A 15,084-nucleotide genomic window follows, 5' to 3' on the forward strand; every position below is an offset into this window, starting at 1 on the left:
TGTCGGTATCGCTGCAGCGTCGCTTAATGTGAAGGGGCCTTTAAAGGTACTGTCACACTCAGCAACTTTGCAAAGAGAACGACAACAATCCGTGACTTTGCAGCGTCCTGGATAGCGATCTCGTTGTATTTGACACGCAGCAGCGGTCTGCATCCCGCTGTGCCATTGCTGGTCGGAGCTAGAAGTCCAGAACTTTATTTTGTCGCCAGGTCGGCGTGTATCGTCATGTTTACTAACTGCCAGGAGCAAGCGACACTACTCTGTCCTCCTTCTCCTGGACTTGTCTTCTGCCTTTGACACTGTTGACCACTCCCTTTTGCTACAAATCCTCTCATCCCTTGGCATCACAGACTTGGCCCTTTCCTGGATCTCGTCATATCTGACAGACCGAACATTCAGTGTCTCCCTCCCCCACACCACCTCCTCACTTCGCCCCTTGTCAGTCGGTGTTCCTCAAGGCTCTGTTCTAGGACCCCTACTCTTCTCCATCTACACTTTCGGCCTGGGACAGCTCATAGAATCCCACGGTATGCAGTACCATCTCTACGCTGACGACACGCAGATCTACCTCTCCGGACCGGACCTCTCCTCCTTGCTTACCAAAATCCCGCACTGTCTGTCTGCCATTTCAGCCTTCTTTTCTGCTCGCTTTCTACAACTGAACATGGACAAAACAGAATTCATCATCTTTCCCCCATCTCACTCTACCCCTCCACCACATCTATCCATCAATGTCAATGGCTGCTCACTATCCCCAGTCCCACACGCCCGGTGTCTCGGGGTGATCCTCGACTCTGCCCTCTCTTTCAAGCCACATATCCAAGCCCTTGCCTCCTCCTGTCGTCTCAAACTCAAAAATATTTCCCGGATCCGTGCTTTCCTTGACCGCAACACTGCAAAAACGCTAGTGCATGCCCTTATCATCTCCCGCCTCGACTACTGCAACCTCCTACTCTCTGGACTCCCCTCTAGCACTCTGGCACCACTCCAATCCATCCTACACTCTGCTGCCCGACTAATCCACCTGTCCCCCCGCTATTCCCCAGCCTCTCCCCTGTGTCAAGCCCTTCACTGGCTTCCTATCGCCCAGAGACTCCAGTTCAAAACCCTCACACTGACATACAAAGCCATCCACAACCTGTCTCCTCCATACATCTGTGACATGGTCTCCCGGTACCTACCTACACGCGACCTCCGATCCTCCCAAGACCTCCTTCTCTACTCCCCTCTCATCTCTTCTTCCCATAACTGCATCCAAGACTTCTCCCGTGCTTCCCCCATACTCTGGAACTCTCTACCCCAACACATCAGACTTGCGCCTACCATAGAAACCTTCAAAAAGAACCTGAAGACTCATCTCTTCCGACAAGCCTACAGCCTGCAGTGATCCTCAACCTACTGAACAGCCGCACAGCCAGCTTTTCCCTCTCCTAGTGTATCCTCACCCACCCCCTGCAGACTGTGAGCCCTCGCGGGCAGGGTCCTCCCTCCTTATGTACTCGTGTGCCTTGTTATCTGCTCATGTTTAATGTATTTGTCTATATTTGCCCCGTATTCACATGTAAAGCGCCATGGAATAAATGGCGCTATAAAAATGTATAATAATAATAATAATAATAATAATGTTTGATATCAAAAGCAACGACGCCAGCAACGTTTTACATGGAGCTAACAACCAGCGATAACAAAAAGTGAGTCGCTGTTACGTCACTGGATCGCTCCTGCATCGTTCTGGAGTTGCTGTGTTTGACGTCTCTACAGCGACCTAAACAGCGACGCTCCAGGGATCTAGTTTAGGTCGGCTCGTTGTCTATATCGTTGCAGCGTCGCTGAGTGTGACGGTACCTTAAGAAACCTGTGCCTCCAAGCTTGTTTTCCTGCCAAGTACCAACCTTTTAAGCTTGATTGATAACGTATGGTCCATCTGATGTGAAGGCAAGGAAATCAGACAGTGAAATCATCAAGCTACAGAGGCTGGTTCTGGGCAGGAAAACAAGCTGTAGAGGCCCGTTAAGTGCTCGGTCAGCTCCAGAGCACTTAATGCTTCATCTGCATATGAATTAAATCATTATTTTCTCTTTCCCCCATGACGGCACCACGGAGGGATCCGCCCTCAGGGACAGGAAACCTACAGGTGAAAAAGGCGGTACCTCTCTTCCACATCAGTTCGGTTTCCTGTCCCTGACGGGGAACCTGCAGCATACCTGGAAAGTCGTTGTGGGATGCTGGGGGTCCATCGGGCCGATATAGGCAGCGGGGGGCCCTGCCTCGGACCTGGTGGTCTTTTCCTCCCCTCCGAAGGCCAGGATTCCGTAGTCGGCGGGCTTCGTGTGTAGGCAGGGGGAGAGGCAGTGAAGCATGGTCCAGTCTGCCTCTCCCTTAAAAAAATCTCTATGGCCGGTAATAGGGGGCGGCAGTCTCCTGGCGTTATGCTGCTGGACCACCTAGGGCCAGGAGGAGATGGTGGTGGCTACCCACATGGAAGTGCCACGACTTACGGGGCATCGGCAGCTGCCCGGCGCTTCCTCCTGAGGGCTGAAAGTTGGAAAAGTGAAGCGCGCGCCTGCGCCGCAAAGCATCTCTGGGTAATCCAGAGTGCGCAGGCGTGAGTAGGTGTTTCCGGGGTGGTGTGCTGCACTCTGGGTAATGGATGCTGCGGCGCGCCGCCCGCAGGAAGGATAAGGCCATGTTCACACAATGCGTTTTTTACTGCGGAACCGCCGCGATTTTGCCGCTGCGGGTCCGCAGCTGTTTTCCATGCAGGGTACAGTACAATGTTACCCTATGGAAAACAGGAACCGCTGTGCCCACATTGTGGAAATTCACTAAAAAAGCCACGCTGAATTGCTGCGGTAAAAAAGAAGGACCATGTCACTTCTTTGTGCGGAACTGCAGCGGTTCTGCACCCATTGACCTCCATTGTGAGGGTCAAACCCGCAGTAAAACCCGCAGACGAAAAAAATATCTGCGGGTTTTCTGCGGTTTGTGGTGCAGAACCGCTGCAGCAGGAAGTGCGTGGGCGGAGTGTGGCTGTCCCCCCGTGACCCAATCCCACCCCCCCATGCTCCGATGCCACCCCCCGTGCTCCGACGCCCCCCCCCCCCCCGTGCCCTCATCTCCCCCCCTTATACTTACCGGGCCTCCCGGTGTCCGTCCGTCCGTCTTCTCCCTGGGCGCCGCCATCTTCCAAAATGGCGGGCGCATGCGCAGTGCGCCCGCTGAATCTGCCGGCCGGCAGATTCGTTCCAGGCATATTTTGATCACTGTGATAACCTCACAGTGATCAAATTAAAAAAAAAAGTAAATGACCCCCCCCCCTTTATCACCCCCATAGGTAGTAACAATAATAAAATAAAGAATTTATTTCCCCCCCCCCCCACTACAGTTAGAACTAGGGTTAGGGGTAGGGGTAGGGTTAGGGTTAGGGGTAGGGTTAGGGTATTTTCCTCCATTTTAACCCTAAAAAATTTCCTAGAAAACACACAGACTCTGCAGAGAAAACTGCATAAAAAACCGCACTAAAAACCGCATCAAAAAACGCACCAAAAACGCACCAAAAAACGCACCTGCGTTTTCTGCCAAGAGCTGCGGTTTTTAGTGCAGAAAAAACAGCAGGGAAATCAGGAACGTGTGAACATAGCCTAAAAGGGGAGGCATTTCCGGGAGCAACTGGCTGAGCAGATCCTGCAGTCCCCTCCTAAGAAGCGCCATCGACCGCAGCAGCGACAGCAGCAGAGAGATGCCTCCTCTCAGCGTTGCAGTTCAGGATCCCAGCGCAGGAGAGGCTCTGGTGGATCCGAAATGCCAGCAGCGGTTCAAGTAATGGAGACAACTCCTACGCCAGAACCGGTATTCCCCTTACAGCAGGAGGGTAAGTGATCTTCGTGAAAGTCCCCCTTCTAAAATGGGGTTTATTGTGTCTTCTTAGGGAAAGAAGTGTACCGCAAAAGTTAGGCACAGAGTATGTGCGATCTGTTCCGTGGAGCTGCCCACTACGTGGGTGAAAAAGCTCTGTACTATGTGCATAGAGAACACCATATGCGAAGAGTCCCCAAGATTTGCATCTGACTTGAAAGAGCTAATTAAAACTCCCGGAATTAAGTTCCAGTGAGGAAGATAGCGACCATTCCAGTTCAAGCAGTTCACTCTCTTCACCCTCATCCTCCTCATCCTCGGAGAGGGGTCACAATTGTTTCCCTATTGAAGAAACTGATGCTTTAGTAAAAGCGGTTAGGGCAACAATGGGGCTGGTAGAGCCGCGGGCCAAAAAAAACGCGCAAGATTTGATGTTTGGTGGCCTAGAACAAAAAAAACGGAGGTCGTTCCCATTAAATGAAAAAAGTTCTCTTAAAGGGAAGGTGCCACCAGTTTTTTTGTAGTTTGTTTTTTTGTGAAATTAAGCTTAAAATAGTAAATAAAATGTATTAATGCAATGTTTGCACTGTTTGCAAACATTTCTGTATGAAAAATATTATGGTATATATTTTTTTACAAATGTATATATTGACCACTAGGGGGAGCATTTTCCGTTTTAGACCTCAAGCAGCTATAGTAAGACTTACCACTAGGGTTGAGCGACTTTTGTTTTTATAGGATCGGGTCGGATTTCATGAAACCCGACTTTTTCAAAAGTCGGGTCGAGTGAAATCGGCCGATCCTATAGAAAAGTTGGGGTCGGCCGAAACACGAAACCCAATGCAGTGCATTGGGTTTCTAATGGTTCCCAGGGTCTGAAGGAGAGGAAACTCTCCTTCAGGCCCTGCGATCCATATTAATGTGTAAAATAAAGAATAAAAAAAAAAAATATTGCTATACTCACCCTCGGATGCGCCCTGGTTGTAACCGGGAGCCTTCCTTCCTAAGAATCAGCGCTTGTAGGACCTTTCGATGACGTCACGGCTTTTGATTGGTCGCGTGAGCGGTCACATGGGCGTCACGCGACCAATCTGAATTCCGATACCAATTCCCGATATCTTAAACATATCGGGAATCGGTATCGGAATTCCGATTCCAGATTCAGAAGATCGCCGACTTCATGGCCAACCCCACACAGGGGTCGGGTCGGGTTTCATGAAACCCGACTTTGCCAAAAGTCGGCGACTTCTGAAAATGGCCGACCCGTTTCGCTGAACCCTACTTACCACCTTTACTGTTAGCTGGAAAATTGGTGCAGTAACTGCCGACATCACCATTTCCCTCCCCTTTTGGGTGGTCTAATATCCCTGGGGCAGAATGAAGAGCAGCATCATAGGGCAGAGCCATTTTGTGTGAGATTGCCCTGTGATCTGCTATCACCAGCAGTTACTGCATCAGAAACACAGCTACAGAGTTTACAAAAAAGCTGAACACAGTGGGCTCAGCAGCATGGTGGACTGGAGGAAAAGTGAAGACATGTGGTGTTTATGTATGGAGCAGCATTATCTCAGCAGAGCTGTCTGTGACTCCTCCCTCAATAAGATAAGAAGGAGGAGATCCAGGTCTGCAGAGAATGGCCAGGCATTGTGGAGGGAGGGGAGAGATGCATTGTATGGCAGAGAGAGGCAGGCTGTGAATGCAGTTTACCAGAGATCACAGGGTCTGTGTGTGAGGAGGCAGAGACAGGGCAGGAGAAGCACACAGGGAGGGCAGCTTGTGAGAGCAGAGGATCTCTGCCCAGGACGTGCAGTGCAGTGCAGTGCCTGGAGTACAGAGGAGCATGGAGATAAATCACCCGCACTCCCCATCCTCTGGTTCCAGTGAGTGCTTCTCTCCTGCGATAGAAAGTAAGTGAAGCTCGGCAGACAGCACTGGGCTATAATAAAATGGCGGCCAGTCACACCTACAGCAGTGAATTGTGCAGCCCACAGAGGCGTGCCCAGCTCACTGCTAAAGCAGCTACAATGTTAGAGATAGGGTCAGCACTGGTCTATTATCTCCTATGTCCATGGGGTGCCGTAAAATGACACTGATAGTGTCGTGAACTGCTGTGAAACCAAGATGTCAGCCCCCAGTGCCATCTTTAAACTCATATTACACACGTAATCTGTTTCACATGCATTTAAAACTTGGTTATAGCAGCATGTTATGCTACATTACAGTGATTTATTAATGATCTACAAACTTGGTACCTTCCCTTTAACCCCAAAGAGAAAATACCCCTTCGATGATCCTGTCTGTTCTTTCTGGGGAAAAGCGCCAAAACTAGACGTTGTTATTGCAAAAGCGTCTACAAAATTTGCCTTGCCCTTTGAAGACATGGGGACCCTGAAGGATCCTATGGACAAAAAGGCAGAGGTGTTCTTAAAAGGTTCTTGGGAGGTGGCCGGAAGAGGATTAAAACCAGCTGTAGCAGCTACATGCACTGCCAGAGCATTAATGGTATGGCTAGACCACCTAGAGTCACAGTTAAAACATAAGTCTCCAAGAGAATCATTTTTTTGACTCAGTCTCAATAATGAAAGGAGCAGCTGCATTTTTAGCGGATGCCTCTATAGACTCGGTTAGGCTAGCGGCAAGATCTGCTTCTTTTTCTAATGTGACAAAAGAGCTTTATGGCTCAAGAGTTGACCGGGAGACTTGCAAACAAAGTCCAAGCTATGCTCCATTCTCTGTGAAGGGGAATTCTTATTTGGGCCTACCCTGGACGGCATTCTTGAAAAGGCAAAGGATAAGAAAAGGCCTTCCAAGGGTTTCCCAACCAGTCCTATAAGACGGCCCTTTTGGCGCAAGAGATTTATGCGCAGGAAGCCCCCTAAATTCCCAAAAGATGGTTAGGAAGACAAAATATATAAGGGAAAAGGCTTTATGTTTAATAAACCTGAAAACAAAAAACAACCCCCAATGAGGGTGTGTCCTGTTCCATCACTTTGTCATAACCCTGCAAAGGAAAATAGAGGCCGAACAACTAGCCCTTCAGAAAGAGGTACAGACTTTTTTGAAGAAAAATGTCCTACAAAAAGTCCCACAAGAGGAGAAAGGCACGGGGTTTTACTCTCCTCTGTTTCTCCGGACAAAACCAGATGGAACTTACAGAACAATTATAAACTTGAAAAAACTAAAGAAATTCTTGGTGACGGAAAGTTTCAAAATAGAAACAATAAAAACTTATGTGAGAACGCTTTATCCGTCTTGTTTTGACTGTCATCGATTTAAAGGATGCATATTACCATGTACCAATCTATGTAGACCACCAGAGATTCCTCAGGGTGGCGGTAATGATGCAGGGGGAATTAAAACATTACCGATTCAAAGCCCTCCCGTTTGGTCTTGCCATAGCCCCAAGGGTTTTTACGAAACTGATGGCGGAGGTCATGGCTCACATAAGAGAGCAAGATATACTAATAGTGCCATATCTGGATGACCTCCTGGTAATTGGCAATCCTCTCTACACTGCAGTCAACAGTTGGACAAAGTGATGACATCCCTGACAAGTCTAGGTTGGATGTTGAACCTAGCAAAGTCAAGAACTACCCTATCCCAAGAACAACAGTACTTAGGAATAACGATAGACTCAATCAGACAAGAATGCCGTCTCCCCGAAGGGAAAATTTCAAACATGACACAGTAGCTCAACTGAGGGGATCCCCGGTCATCACCTTGCGCAAAGCGATGTCCATACTAGGATCAACGAGGGCCTCTATACCAGCAGTCCATTGGGTCCAAAGTCATACCAGGGACCTACAATGGGAGATACTAGAAGCAGAGCCTCGCTTTAAAGGGAATTTAGAAAAGCGTTTAAAAATCTCCTCAAAAACAATATGTTCCCTAGCTTGGTGGGTGGATCCTGGCAACCTAGCAAGGGGCGTCCCTTGGGTATGGCCAATATCTGTAACTCTGACTTCAGACGCAAGTCCCTGGGGCTGGGGGGCTCATTTAGACAATCAAATTGCTCAGGGTCGTTGGTCGGAAGAGAAAAAACTTGTTTCTTCAAATATGAAAGAACTCCTGGCGGTAGAGTGTGCTATCAACCACTTTCTAGACTCTCCAATCCCATCACGTGAGAGTGCTCTCAGACAACAAAGTGGTGGTAGCATATTTGAATCACCAAGGGTGCACCAGGTCTTGGGCATTGATGGGAGTAACGACATCCATCCTGCTATCAGCAGAGTCCAACCTAGCCTCTTTATCGGACGTTGATATCACGGGCACAGAAAATCGAGCCGCAGATTTTTTTAAGCCGGGCACAGTTGAGGCCAGGGGAGTGGGAATTGAACCAGGGGGTCTTCAACCACATAGTACAGCTTTGGGGTCTCCCGGAAATAGACTTATTCGCAAACAGTCAAAACCAGAAAACTCGCGTTTTCTGTTCACTCGACCCATGGGGGAGCCCAGTAACCCTAGATGCCTTTTCAATCCCCTCGGATTTTCATCTGGCCTATGTTTTTCCCCCAATAGCATTGATTCCCTTAGTATTGAGGAAGATTCGGGAGGACAGGGCAATGGTAATTATGATAGCACCCTTTTGGCCGAAAAGAGCATGGTTTCTGTGGCTACGGATAATGTCCATAACAGACCCTTGGGTTCTTTCAGACATCCCGAACCTTCTGTCTCAGGGGCCGGTGAATCATCCACAAGTAAAAAACTTGCATATGACGACCTGGAATTTGAAAGGGGGCTTCTAATTAAGAAGGGATTCTCTGCAAACCTAGTTCCTACTCTCCTTTCAAGTAGGAAACCTGTCACTACTAGGGCATACGGGAAGGTTTGGAGGAGATTTTTGTCAGTCTCAGGTGCCAGTCTGTCCAGAGAGATCCCAATCAAAGAAGTGCTAGAGTTCCTTCAGAAGGGGTTGGAAAAGGGGTTAGCAGCAAGCACACTTAAAGTTCAAGTTGCAGCCTTAGGAGCCCTTTACAACTACGACTTAGCAGGGAATCACTGGGTAATGAGGTTTATTAAAGCCTCAGGTAGATCTAGACCCATTTTCCACTGCACTACACCTCCCTGGGATCTAAACTTGGTACTCTCTGCATTGACCAGGGCACCCTTCGAGCCGTTGTCACAAGCTTCTCTAAAATCGTGTCCCTCAAAACCTCTCTGCTCGTAGCACTAACATCAGCTCGCAGGATTAGTGATATACGAGACTCTCGTACAGACTTTGTTGGCATACACGCCTTTAACCCAGATACTAGATAACAGAGTGGTCCTTAGGACCGACCCATCCTACCTTCCTAAAGTGGCGTCACGTTTCCATAGATCACAGGAAATCTCCTTACCTTCTTCTGTCCCAACCCCAGGAATAGAAAGGAAGAACTCCTACACACACTAGATGTTAAAAGGTGTTTAACCCAATACCTGTCAGCCACGAGGGAGTGTAGGAAGGATAGGGCTCTGTTTGTCTGCTTTCAGGGTCCAAAGAAGGGACATAAAGCATCAAAAGCCACTCTAGCGAGATGGATAAGAGACGCCATCCTCCTTTCGTATTCCTCGTGTAATGAAGCCATTCCAGAGGGGATTAGAGCTCATTCAACCAGATCGGTGGCGACGTCATGGGCAGAAAGAGCTGGAGCTTCTATTGAATAGATATGTAGAGCAGCCACTTGGTCGTCTCCCTCTACGTTCTTTAATCATTACCGGCTAGACGTAACCTCTACTTCAGACCTTACCTTTGGCAGAAGGGTTCTGGAGGCAGTGGTCCCCCCCTAATGTACATTCTATGAAATTCTCTCACTGGTGCGGTCATGGGTGAAAGAGAAAATCTTAGTTATTTACCGATAACGGTATTTCTCTGATCCCATGACGGCACCCATACATTCCCTCCCTTCACGTGTGGGTGTGCACACTAGATTTATCTATTAATATTTAGTCACGCGGTGCCTCTTATAAGCTTAAAATTAAAATATATTTTGTTAGTTTAACCGTTTAAATTACAGCTGGAGTCTCTGTAAACCAACTGATGTGGAAGAGAGGTACCGCCTTTTTCACCTGTAGGTTTCCTGTCCCTGAGGGCGGATCCCTCCGTGGTGCCGTCATGGGATCAGAGAAATTCCGTTATCGGTAAGTAACTACGATTTTCTCAGGTATGCAGCAATAGATAAAAGATATAAAGGTGTTGATGGATTTACATTTCAAAGACCTGTACCCTCATATATGCAGTTTGAGGAGGGCATGCCTTACTGTCAGACTCCTTTAAGGTATCAGGAAGAAAAGGATGCAACTTCCATTATGACTGAAATTGTATTATGTACGCTGGTTTTTATTTTTCATTTTTCACAATAGCAAACGGCAACGGAATTCAGCTTTTATCTAGTATATATGGACTGTATTGCAAATATATAGTGTGATCAGCACCTTGCTTTGTATTCCTATAACAGTTTTTGGTGTTTAAGCTTACGGTACTTTGATACCTTGTATAAGGTCATATTATTGGGCATTGCTTTGGACCTTTGGGGCATCAAGATCTGCAAATTATGATATTTTGACTCTTCACACTATAGGTACAAAGTGAGATTGTGTTCCCTTTCTGCTTATAAACAGCACTATAACAATAAGAAATAACAAGTACTGGGGACCAGCAACCTGGAAAATTCATGTGGATAAAAGGAGCTGATTTTGCTGTAGGCATTGTGAGTGACTAAGCTCAAAGTCGCCTACTTACTGCAATGTCTTTTGCATGTATATTTGTGCCTGTTTAAGAAAGGTAGTTATATACAATGAACTAAATTAGTATATATCCATCAGATGAAACCAGTGCTGAGAGCCCACTGGTTACATTGATTCTGAGGGCCCACTGCTCAGCTACATGACCCTCAGTCACAAAGTTACCTATGCTTCTAAATAATAATAAACTTGGTAGAATGTTACATAAATTATGAGATGTTGCCCTTGTCTGTACATACTGCTGCTCAGGGCCGGACTGGCCGTCGGGCAGTTCTGGCAAATGCCAGAAGGGCCGGTGCCAGTAGTGGGCCACTGCACGCCGACTCACCCCCCACCCCCACCAGCGCCGCCAGCCCGCCGCCGCATTCAACTATACTGGCGTCTATGACGCCGGTACAGTTGAATGCAATGATGGAGGAGAGAGCGTCTGCTGTCGCTCCCTCTCCCATCATTCCCCGCTCTGCCTCTGACACTGCGGGTGCGCGCGCACTCACTGTGTGCCAGGCAGTGCAGCGGCAGCCGCCGAGACAGGAGCAGGGAGCAACGCGGGCACGAGGAGAGGTGAGGAGTGTGTGTGGTTTTTTTCTTTTATACTGGACTGTGGGGCCTTTCGAGGGGGGGGGAGATACTGGCTGTGCTGTATACTACTATGTGGGCTGTGCTATATACTACTGTGTGGGCAGTGCTGTATACTACTATGTAGGCTGTGCTATATACTACTGTGTGGGCTGTGCTATATACTACTATGTGGGCTGTGCTATATACTACTGTGTGGGCTGTGCTGTATACTACTATGTGGGCCGTGCTATATACAACTGTATGGGCTGTGCTATATACTACTGTGTGGGCTGTGCTGTATACTACTATGTGGGCTGTGCTATATACTACTGTGTGGGCTGTGCTATATACTACTATGTGGGCTGTGCTTTATACTACTGTTTTGGCTGTGCTGTATACAGTGTTGGCTGTGCTATATACTACTGTGTGGGCAGTGCTGTATACTACTGTGTGGGCTGTGCTATATACTACTGTGTGGGCTGTGCTGTATACTACTGTGTGGGCAGTGCTATATACTACTGTGTGGGCAGTGCTATATACTACTGTGTGGGCAGTGCTGTATACTACTGTGTGGGCAGTGCTATATACTACTGTGTGGGCAGTGCTATATACTACTGTGTGGGCAGTGCTGTATACTACTGTGTGGGCTGTGCTGTATACTACTGTGTGGGCTATGCTGTATACTACTATGTGGGCTGTGCTACATACTACTGTGTGGGCTGTGCTGTATACTGCTACGTGGGCTGTACTGTATACTGCTACGTGGGCTGTGCTGTATACTGCTACGTGGGCTGTGCTGTATACTGCTACGTGGGCTGTGCTGTATACTGCTACGTGGGCTGTGCTGTATACTGCTACGTGGGCTGTGCTGTATACTGCTACGTGGGCTGTGCTGTATACTACTATGTGGGCTGTGTTATCTGCTATGCGGGTTGTGCTATATGGTATGCGGGTTGTGCTATGTGCTATGCGGGCTTTGCTATATACTCTGCGGGTTGTGCTATATACTATGCGGGTTGTGCTATATACTATGCAGGCTTTTCTATATACTATGGGGGTATATTATATTCTATGGGGGAGGCTGTATTATATTCTATGGGGGCTACATTATATATTATGGTGTGGTGGGCTGTATTATATTCTATGGGCAGGCTGTATTAGATTTTAGGGATGATTGCATCATACTCTTTGACGGGGCTGCATTATATTCTGTGGGGAGGTGGGCTGTATTGTATTCTATTCGGGGCTACATTATATTCTATGGGGGGCTGTATTGTATTTATATTCTTTGAGGGGTGATTGCATCATACTCAATGAGGGGGCTGCAATAAACTATGAGGGGGCTGCATTATATTCTATGGGGCGGCTGCATTATACTCTGGGTTGGCTGCATTATACTCTGGGGTGGCTGCATTATATTCTGTAGGGTGGTGGCTGCATTATACTATGTGTGGGATGCATTATACTGTATTGAGGACTATGGGGAATACGTTATACTATATGAAGAACTATGGGGTGCATTATACTATGGGAAGTGAATCGTACTACATGGATGACTATGGCGGTGCATTATACTATATGGAGCACTATGAGGAGTATATTATGCTATATGGAGGACTGAGCAGTGTATTTTAATATATGGAGGACTATAGGGAGTGTATTATACTACATGGAGAACTGGTGCACATTACAATATATGGAGGACTATGGGGTGTATTATACTAAACAAGTAAAATGCTGCATATTCAGATTGTTTTTGCTGGAACAAAAATCATTGTTCTGTAAACTGTAGATGTGCTGATAACATGATACTGTATGGTGATCTATTAGTGATCTTTCTCTCCCATCATTATTTCTCAGATGGTGGAAAGAGGCCGGGAAACTAGCGTTGAACAACTTCAGTATTGTCCATCAAACTCATTTAGCGGCCTGAGATCAGCGCATGTAAATACAACCGAAATGCTTTCGTGTGATGTGCAATATGTTAGCATTTGGGGCCCCATTTTAAACTTTGCCTAGGGTCCCACTTTGCCTAAAACCGGCCCTGCCTACAAGTGTACAAAGATATTATACAGTCACCATGTGACAAGTGGGCCCGTGTAACTTCAAATACCAGGGCTGAATTTTAGTCCCAGTTCGGCCCTGCTGCTCTTATAGGAGTGAGGACCCTATTCCTTCACGGAGGCCCACCTGAGGATTTACCTGTTTTCCTGTGGGCCAGTCCAAGACTGATGAAATCAATGACATTCGGGCAATTCTGTCAATGGTTTACTTATATTTTTGTTTTGTTTTGAAGCTAAAAAAGCTACTAAAGTTGGTTGAAAACAGTCTCCCATAAGATGGCTAGACATGTACTTCAGATAAGTGGGCCAGCAGCCACTAGAGGGAGCTTGCTTCATATTTGTACATATTACTCCGACATCGAAATATGTAACACTGCGTTCACCAACATACGGTATATATTGTTTGACTGAATTAAGAGCACAGAGGTTATATGGAGGTAATCTGATTGTTACTGTTTTCTTCCATCAAGAACAGAAGCTATGACAGAAGCTATGAAGCTATGAATTGTCATATTGCACAAATTTAATATTTTTTTGTGGTACTAAACAGAAACCTGAAATTGTATGTGATGTCTGATAAGCTAGTGTGTCAAATGCTTATACACACTGTAGTATGTTTACAGAGTGTCCATAAAGGTAAATCTGATTACGGGTTGTGCTTTTTGCAATATGAACGTATTCATTTAACACTGAAATGCTTTTATGTTTTAATCTGCAGGTTGCTGGCGCTGAAGGAAAAGTTTATCTCTAAATTTGGTAGTGAACCATTGTTTTATGCTCGGGCACCAGGAAGAGTCAACCTAATAGGTAACATGCATAATGACATATAATACAGACGTGAGTGATGACAATGATGTACAGTGTAAATGTGCCATATGAGTAAGAAACCGTAGCTGAACCCTCTGCATCTTCCCATCTTTCTTTTATTTTTGTAAGAGCCTACAGCAGGAGTGGGCAATTCATTTTTCCGAGGGGCAACATGAGAGAACATGACTAATATTATTTATAATTATTTTATATTAATATTACCGTAATTGTATCACTTAATATTGAGCAGAATTAATTATGCTGACATCCGTTTATATATCGTATGAGCCGACACACAATCCCCCTATATACCGTATGAGCCAGCACACAACCCCCTATATACCGTAAGAGCCGGCACACAGCCTCCTATATACCGTAAGAGCTCACACATAGCCCCTTATATACCACTAGATGGTGGCCCGCATTGGGTATTCTAGAATATGTATGTATGTATATAGCAGCCACATAGTATATAGCACAGGCCACGTAGTATATAGAAGTACTACGTGGCATGTGGTATATACCATGTGGCTGCTATATACATACATACATATTGTAGAATACCCGATGCGTTAATATAGGCCACGCAGTAAATAACACAGCCCACGTAGTATATAACACAGCGCACACAGTATACAGCAGTCACGCAGTATATAGCAGTCACGCAGCATATAGCAGCCACGCGGTATATAACACAGCCCACGTAGTATGTAACACTGGCCACGTAATATATAACACAGCCCACATAGTATCTAACAGTGGCCACGTAGTATATAGCACGCAGTATAGAACACAGCCACGTAGTATATAACACTGCCCACGTAGTATATAGCAGCCATGTAGCATATAACGCAGCCCACGCAGTATATAACACTGGCCACATAATATATAGCACAGCCCATGCAGTATAGAACACAGCCCACATAGTATCTAACACTGGCCAGGTAGTATATAGCAGCCACGCGGTATCTAACACAGCCCACATAGTATTTAGCAGTGTGGGAACCATATCCCTGTTAAAAAAAATAATTAAAATAAAAAATAGTTATATACTCACCCGGCGGGATCCAGCGTAGATCCA

At 46.6% G+C, this 15,084-nt stretch overlaps 1 protein-coding gene across 2 annotated transcripts in view; it reads left to right on the plus strand.

The window, feature by feature from the left end:
• The window catches only part of GALK2 (galactokinase 2), a 507,611-nt gene that overhangs the window by 15,885 nt on the left and 476,642 nt on the right, over positions 1-15,084 (plus strand). For both annotated transcript variants that reach the window (XM_069766040.1, XM_069766041.1), the window contains exon 2: positions 13,915-14,003. In XM_069766040.1, coding sequence (XP_069622141.1) covers positions 13,915-14,003 — 89 coding nt within the window. The remainder of the gene's footprint in view (positions 1-13,914; positions 14,004-15,084) is intronic.

The sequence above is a fragment of the Ranitomeya imitator genome, chromosome 4, assembly GCF_032444005.1.
Source record: "Ranitomeya imitator isolate aRanImi1 chromosome 4, aRanImi1.pri, whole genome shotgun sequence".
Lineage (NCBI taxonomy): Eukaryota > Metazoa > Chordata > Amphibia > Anura > Dendrobatidae > Ranitomeya > Ranitomeya imitator.